At 42.7% G+C, this 8156-nt stretch overlaps 2 protein-coding genes across 3 annotated transcripts in view; both read left to right on the plus strand.

Moving 5' to 3' along the window:
- Positions 1-8156, plus strand: part of LOC126405581 (dual specificity protein phosphatase 3-like) — a 608181-nt gene that overhangs the window by 504643 nt on the left and 95382 nt on the right. The window lies entirely within an intron of this gene.
- LOC126405562 (beta-1,4 N-acetylgalactosaminyltransferase 2-like) overlaps positions 1-8156 on the plus strand; it is a 41885-nt gene that overhangs the window by 24556 nt on the left and 9173 nt on the right. For both annotated transcript variants that reach the window (XM_050069360.1, XM_050069359.1), the window contains exons 6-10: positions 1308-1374; positions 3858-3971; positions 5594-5680; positions 5831-6012; positions 7515-7658. In XM_050069360.1, the coding sequence (XP_049925317.1) occupies positions 1308-1374; positions 3858-3971; positions 5594-5680; positions 5831-6012; positions 7515-7658 (594 nt within the window). The remainder of the gene's footprint in view (positions 1-1307; positions 1375-3857; positions 3972-5593; positions 5681-5830; positions 6013-7514; positions 7659-8156) is intronic.

Genomic DNA, 8156 nt, shown 5'->3' on the forward strand with positions numbered 1-8156 from the left:
TAATTTTCGCAATATTACGCAGATGAAAAAATGCAGTCCGTGAGGTTTGTTTTAAATGAGAATTAAAAGACAAATCTTGATCAAATATTACTCCGAGGTTTCTTACGGTAGTGCTAGAGGCCAGAGCAATGCCATCTAGAGAAACTATGTCATCAGATAAAGAGTCTCTGAGTTGTTTGGGGCCAAGAACAATAACTTCAGTTTTGTCTGAATTTAACATCAGGAAATTGGTGCTCATCCAAGTTTTTATGTTTTTACTGATCTGGCATATGACAAAGTCCAACCAACAAACTGCCAACTTTATGCATTACATTGGCGCAACTGTCAGGATTAAGACACGGACAGAGCACCTTGACATGTGTGTGTGTGTGTGTGTGTGTGTGTGTGTGTGTGTGTTTGTGAGAGTGTAACAGAAGTTGTAAGGTGGACCAAAGCACGCAGACTTTGTGTATATTGTATTAATAACTTGCTCAGAATGCTGCTTTGTCACCTTTTGACCCGCCTGCCTGAACCTGTGATATTTATACACCAAAGAGTCCTCCACCCCTACAGCCACATAGGTGGTTTGTTCCTACCCTCTAATATGACCCAGGGGAGCTTTACTAAATTAGCACTCCACCGATGAATGACAGAGGTCATGGCAGTTTTATGTTTGTGGTTAATGTTGTGAAATGGTCTCAGTTGCACCAAAACGATATGGTTAGGTTTAGGCAACAAAGGTAGAGAAAAAGGATCAGGGTTTAGCTTAGAGTAAGTACGTCTGTTACAAATGTAATGTACATACATGACGAGGTGCCCTTGAGCAAGGCACCGCACTCCCCAACCGCTCGAGGCGCCTGTCCATGGGCAGCCCCCTCACTCTGACATCTCTCCATTTAATGCATGTAAAGGTCTTGTTTGTGCATGTGTGTGTGTATTTCGGGCCTGTGTGTGTATGACAATGGAGTGAAAACATTGAATTTCCCCCTTGGGGATTAATAAAGTAAATATATCTGTTTGAAAAAAAAACATATTTTGTGAGGTCACAGTGACCTTGACCAAGTCCAAGTCCTTCCTTTCTCTGATTCTCTGAAATGATTTTGTGGCAGTGGTGTGGGGGTGGCCTTCTCTCAGCTTGAAGTTTTCTTGGAAGCCACAACATCATGTTAACTATTACCTCTGGTACTTCAGGAAGTCTTCACATCTGATCATTAACACATCAGTGAACACACTGTGCTTAGAGAAAATGACTAAACATTAATACAGAGAGATGTGCAGTTATGTGTACTTTAGAAGCTCCGTAGTTTACTTAGGTGTGTCTACTCCAGGTGTCCTTCAGTGTGTCCAAAGGTGTCCTGACCACGGAGATTCCAACTGAAGGAGTGAAGGTCCAAGGTGAGATTACAATACACACTGTAGACGCCAGTCCATCCATGACACAACATTTTAATGTCAAGTCTACATAGATGCCCCGTTTAAAAATGTCACAATGACATGAAACCTTAGTGTTTCAGATTAAAACTCAGCTTGAGTGATTATCATATGTGCGCCGCATGGCCATGGACCGCCCACTTTGCCAAACCTGTCATGCATGAGACGACAGACTATTGAAGTAAGGAAGGGAAAAAGAAGAAGTGGTGCAAGGAAACACACCTTTAAAGCCAGTTTTCATAGTGGCCAAACAGTGGTACTGCAATTTCTGGCCCCAGAAAGACTTTTCCCAGTGACCTATACTGGGGTAAGAGATATCTGTAAATCAAAGGATGAATTTTCTTTTGATGTCACCCCTGTGAAATGATTCATTCTAGTATCAGGATTTAATCCATCTGGTCTGATAACACCCTCACTTGTGAACAAGACCCTGAGATACTTGAACTCCCTCGCTTGAGGCAGTAACTCTCTCCCAACCCAGAGAAGGCAATCCACCGGTTTCCGACAGAGAGTCAGCACCTCCAAGTCTGAGGCCATGGTCCTCTGTCGGAAACCGGTGGATTGCCTTCTCTGGGTTTGGGGAGAGTGACTGCCTCAAGCGAGGGAGTTTAAGTATCTTGGGGTCTTGTTCACAGTGAGGGTAGAATGGAGCGTGAGATGAATCGGTGGGTCGTGCAGCTTCTGCAGTGATGTGGACGCTGCGCCGGTCTGTTATGGTTCAGAGGGAGCTGAGCCAGAAAGCAAAGCTTTCAATTTCCTGGTCCATCTGCGTCCCAACCCTCACCTATGGTCATGAGCTCTGGGTAGTGACTGAAAGAATGAGGTCACAGATACAAGCGTCTGAAATGAGTTTCCTCTGTAGGGTGTCTGGGCTCAGCCTTAGAGATAGGGGGAGGAGTCAGACATCTGGAGGGAGCTCGGAGTAGAGCCGCTGCTCCTTCATATTGAGGTGGTTCAACATCTGATCAGGATCCTCCTGGGCGCCTCCTGTTAGAGGTATTCCAGGCACGTCCCACTGGTAGGATGAATGGGAAGCAGCACCGATCATCCAGGAAATCTCCCACCATGGAAATAGAGCCACTCAACAACTTTCATAGGGATAAATGAGGCCCTGCTGCTAACACTGTATTTAGGTCTCTTAGGACATCCATGGCCGACTCTTGGCTTACAGTACATGTTTTAACGTTAAACTATATATAGAGTCTTTACTGTTAGCTAACTGTATGAGATTTTTTGGTGGGCGGGACTTAGCAATCCTCCACAGACATTAGCTAGCGCTAGCTAACAAGTTGTGTTGTCTTGTTTTAGACGATGGAGGAAGATGATGTGAGTGGTGCGTTCAGAAACACCCATTGTGAGTGTGGGAGCGCACTCTGGACACTCTGTCTGTGGAGACGGAGCAGCAGAGTGCCAAGCGGAGTGAATGTGTGATTAAACTTAACCGTTGGTTCATTCATGTAGAAATACATGGGCTTGGACAGAAACTGTGCGTCTTCACGCCGGGTCGGGACTTAGTTTTTGGGCCTGATCAGAGCTCTCCTTCACAGGTTGTAGTTATTAAATAGCGATGACTAGGTCTGATTTGGTCAATCAACCAAGCAAACAGCAGCGGACAAGACTTGATGTTGTGTCCTTAATACAGCAGCTGACTTTTTTTGCAAATCATGCTGCAGTGTTTTAGATATTATTATTTCAAAAAGAAAACACCAGGGTTGAACAGACTAGACACAACGACGTGCAGAGTAGGAACCTCTGAGAAGTCAGGTTTTACTTTTTGTGTCAGGGGCTGAATTAGAGCGCACTGACAGCTGATGGTGTTTGGGCGTTATGAAAAGGTCAAAGCCGCTGGCCGGATGTGGGCGGGGCAGCCTCCTACCATTGGGTGCTCTGCAGGTGTCAGGTGGGGGAGTTTTAGATATTTTAATATATTTTTTATACCACCCAAGCAGCCATTGGTTTTGATTCATTTACATGCCATAATCAAATTGAGTCCGTCGCAGTGAATGTTGTGTCCTCAAATCTGTGTCAAAGTTTCGACTATTATGATCGTCAGGAAACTCAAGTTGCATCGCCATGTTTCTCTTTCTCTCTTTAAATTTGATCTTGCTTTTTGTTTATTACCTTTTATCATCTCTTTATGTCACAAACATTTGTCTCAGTTATTTACTTATTATCTGTCTCATCAGCTTCAGAATCAGTTTGACTGATAATGATAAATCACCCCAGAAGAAACTTCACTAATCAGACAGTATGGTTATTATACAAAAAGTACATTACATATGACATCATGCACTGTAAAATGTAACACAGTAATACACACTTATATAATTTACTAAAACTTCTTTTGTCTCCATGAATATAATACAAATAATATAACTAATGATAATATAATAAGATAAATAATATAAAATTAACTCTTTTTTTAATGTTGTGTCAAAAAACTACAGGTGATGGTGAGAGCAGACTGATTCTGGAATCGAGCAGCCTGCTGATCCTGAATGACCTGCTGGCCAAAGTGTCCTACACCAGCACTGTCTACCACGTGCACACCGGAGACCTCGGTACGCTTCTGACAAACTGGACCTGAGCTAGAAAACAGATGCTGTGTCTCAAACCGGATACTTCAGTTGGTACACTCGCATGCTGCGTACTTTGTCTCTGTACTCTCATAGAATGGGTCGTATAACATCCTATGAATTTGCACCTCATGGATGACGTCACGTTACATCCTTACGTTACTGTGGTTAAGTTTAGGAAAAGAAAAATGGTGAGGACGAACCTTAAAATGACTCAGAGTTCACACAGATCTGAACACGTGACTTTGGGGAAAAGTCCCGGGTGAAAGTCCAGTTTTTTGTGACACATCCACCACCCCGACCTGCCTCCTCACAAGCACTCAGGACTGCTTCCTTGTTCACTACCATCAGCCCATTGGTCACATGACTGCGGCTTTTCAAAATACATTGGATATGTACAAATCTTTTTGTAGGAAAACATACGAAGAACAGCCCAAAGCACTCTGGGTGGGTTCACGCTGTCAGTGTACATGCACATATTTGTCACCTTTTGTCTTCAGCTCTCAGCAACAAACAGACCAGGTCAAGAAAAAGTTAAAGAAAAGCGTTTTATTTCTCTGCAGGGATCCTTTCCATCATGTTGTCAGACACTTAGAATAACAGTCTGAGCCTGATAGTGACAAAAACAAACACTTAGTGGACGTACATTGGCGGGGCATATTACCCCAAAGATTACTCTGTAGTTTACATCGTGGCTACAGATCCGAACGTGAGGTAATTCCATGTTTTTGTGACCTATCCACCACCCCAACCTTTCTCCTTACAAGCGCTGGGGACTGCCTCCATACTGCCGACAACCGAGCGGAGTTCAGTTGCAATTCGTAGCATCTGAGTGTACTAAGTACTTCAGTCAAATGTCGCCAACATTTAACATCAGTCACCAAAATATCTTCTTGTTTCCTCACTTGTCTTTGTCTGTATTTATTCATTGTATTAAAATGAACATGCTCTCATGGCACAGTATGATTGTCCCTGGCTGATAGTGTCTGGCTCTCTCTCATCAGCTGATCTAATGAGTTCATGATGGCTGCCGCATGTAGTGAATGTTCACAACTTGTCAAGCATCTGATCACAGATCTGACACTAAAATCTTCTACAGTGAAGACAGTTAAACATAAACACCAAACATAACCAACGTTATGCCCCTGGACCGTGTAGTTTATGCTACAACTCATGTAATGTCAATGTCATATGATAAAATGTGCCACTATTAGCTAGCTCACAAGCTAATGTTAGCATTCACGTTTTCATTTTCGGTACCAAATTATTACAGAATTAACCCAATAAACAAACTGATGACTTCTAACTGACAACAGTAAAGTGGTAGTGAAAAATACACATTTGTACAATGCTCGGATGTTTGTTGGTGAAATGGTGACCAATGAGCGTGAGAAGTGTCCAACGTTCCAAACTCAACTTTTGGACCGTTAAGTGCAGTTGTCTGTGTTTTGAAGAGGTATGTGTGTTTCTGTGTGTGTAATGCGTTTGTGTTGAAACTGTTTGTGTAGTTTGTGGATTGTTCTTTGATTCAATGAATTCTTGTTTCCAAAATGTCATCAGTGTATTCACCAGTAAGACAAAGCTTAGCTGTCCTTCTCTCTGCTTAGCGTCCTTCCAGTTTGAGAACCATGAAGCCGTGTTTCCCATCACCATCAAACGGCCTCACCTGCCAGTCCTGTACGACATGGGAACAGGTAGGAGTGCAGTCAGCAGGGTGGGGATTAAAAATCAACAGGTTTCTGCAGGTCGAACCAATTGAGCACAATTCATTCTGCATTGTGTCTGATCATCGTATCTCCTCTCTGTAAGTACAGTAATCCTTTGCTCACTTCTCTGACTGCCAGATATCAGCTCTCATGTCACCATCGCCACGAAGACATTCCTTCGCTACCCACAGCTCAAGGTGTTGTTGAGTAGCATCCGGCGTTTCTATGGCAACATAGAAGTCGTCATTGCAGATGACAGCTTTGAACCAGAGCACATTCCTGGAGAACACATCCGACAGTACTTCATGCCTCCAGCACAGGTACACACACACACACACACACACACACACACACACACACACACACACACACATATAAAAATCTCCAAATATTGACTGTTAATGTGACATGTTGGTCTAAAAAGTCTTTCATGTGTTAATTAATTTATGTATCGAACTATAATTTAATTTGTTGTATTAAAACCAAGTTCATCTCTGAGTCTAAATTTAAAATATGGATTTTAAGTATGAACCAAACTGATATCAATTGATTAGCAATTGTGTAGCTGCTACAGCATTCAGTGAATGTAGAGTCTGTAGGCAAACTCCGGAGATCTTGCCTCCGGAAGAAGAGCGGAAGAGCCCTGGTTTCCAGTTGTAGGCTGTTTGTAGTCCGGGTGATATTGACCAATCACGTTTGAGCCGGCTGCAGTTGTTGCCAGGTTAAACGGTCCGTGCGGTGAACTAACGAGGCGGAACATAATTGGCGTCACTGCAAACTCTGAATCCATCGCAATGGTTCAGCATATTTACTGATATATAAACGGACGTCGGAAACAGAAATTCGCCTCCCCCGCCCAAATCAAACCGGAATGCCAAAAAATCGGGGGTCTGCCCCCAGAGGCTGTATCACCATCTGCCGGAAGTCAGACGCCGAATAGGAATTTCAGGCTGGTTTTGCGACTCATGAGCTAAACATTGTACCTGCGGCACGCTGTGTATTAATGGTGCTCGTTAAGAGAAAACTTACTGCTTATCCAGTGTTCAACTGCTGCCATCCCAGTGGACAGGAAACACAGGTCATTGTCATCATCAGGCTCAAGCAAAATATACAGCTGCAAATCAACAGCGTAACTATGAAAATTAAGTTTATGTTCCCGAATAATGTGACCTAAAAGGAGCATATACAGAGAAAAAGGAAGGGGACCAAGACAACTTCCCTGAGCAACACCAAAAGGCAAGTCATATTTACCTGATGTATGATCTCCAGGAGTCACGAAAAATGCTGTCCTTGAGATGTGTGATCTGAACTAGATTAGAACTGTGGTGGCAAAACTACTATTTAATGAACAGTTTAGTCTGGAAGAGCATAACCCAGTTCTCAAGGCGAATAAGAATATTGTGGTCAATTATGTCGAACGCAGCACCTACATCCGAAAGAATAAGAACATAGACTTTATTGACAACAATACTCTGTACCGCGGTTAGCCCGTAAACCTGACTGAAACATTTCAAGAATGTTGTTTTCACTCAGAAACTATTAAGCTGATTAAAATGAGTTTTTCAAGTATCTTGTTTAAAAGAGAAAGATTTGATATAGGTCTATAATTACTTAAAACTTCACTGTCAAGGTTTGGCTTTTTCAGTCGGGGTTTTACAGCTGCAGTTTTTGTTTTTATGTGGTTTTTTGTTTTAGCACTACACAACACACAAAGAAGCATGACATGGAGTCATACGTGGATAGATAAAAGATTTGTGATTTGTTGATTTGTTTGAATTATTTTTTAAAAGACTCCAAACGTGACCCATGTTTCCTCCCTCAGGGCTGGTTTGCTGGCAGGAATCTGGCTGTCTCCCAGGTAACCACCAAGTACTTCCTGTGGGTGGACGATGACTTTGTGTTTAGGGAGGAGACAAAGATCGAGAAGCTGGTGGAGGTGATGGAGGCCGTCCCTGAACTGGACGTGGTGAGAATTAAATGACTCGTGTCTGAGGGATCAGCTTGTGTCGATTATTTCAAGTAAGAAGTGTGTTGTTGTTTCTTCAGTCAGGTGTGCGCAGATTGTTTGGTACTCAGCGGAGTTCTTGTAGTCCTGAATAAGGACTTTCTGTCTGAAGTCCACATCATCAGGGAGTCCAGGGGTCTCATTAATAAAACAGTGCACAGGATCCAGACTAAAAGTGTACTTATGGACAAATGCCAAAAATGGCATGCGCCAAAAAACATTTGACAATTTCTACAATCAGACTCCACCTCACCATGTGTGTTGCCAATTTCCTGTCTGCAAAACGTTCATAAACATGGGCCAAAGTTTCTCCCGTCAAATCTGTATTAATAGATCACAACTTTTCAATGGGAAGTAGCGTACGCCTCGTTTTCAATCAATCAATCAATCAATCAATCAATTTTATTTATAAAGCCCAATATCACAAATCACAATTTGCCTCACAGGGCTTTACAGCAT

Source organism: Epinephelus moara, chromosome 18 (genome assembly GCF_006386435.1).
Source record: "Epinephelus moara isolate mb chromosome 18, YSFRI_EMoa_1.0, whole genome shotgun sequence".
In the NCBI taxonomy this organism is placed as follows: Eukaryota; Metazoa; Chordata; class Actinopteri; order Perciformes; family Serranidae; genus Epinephelus; species Epinephelus moara.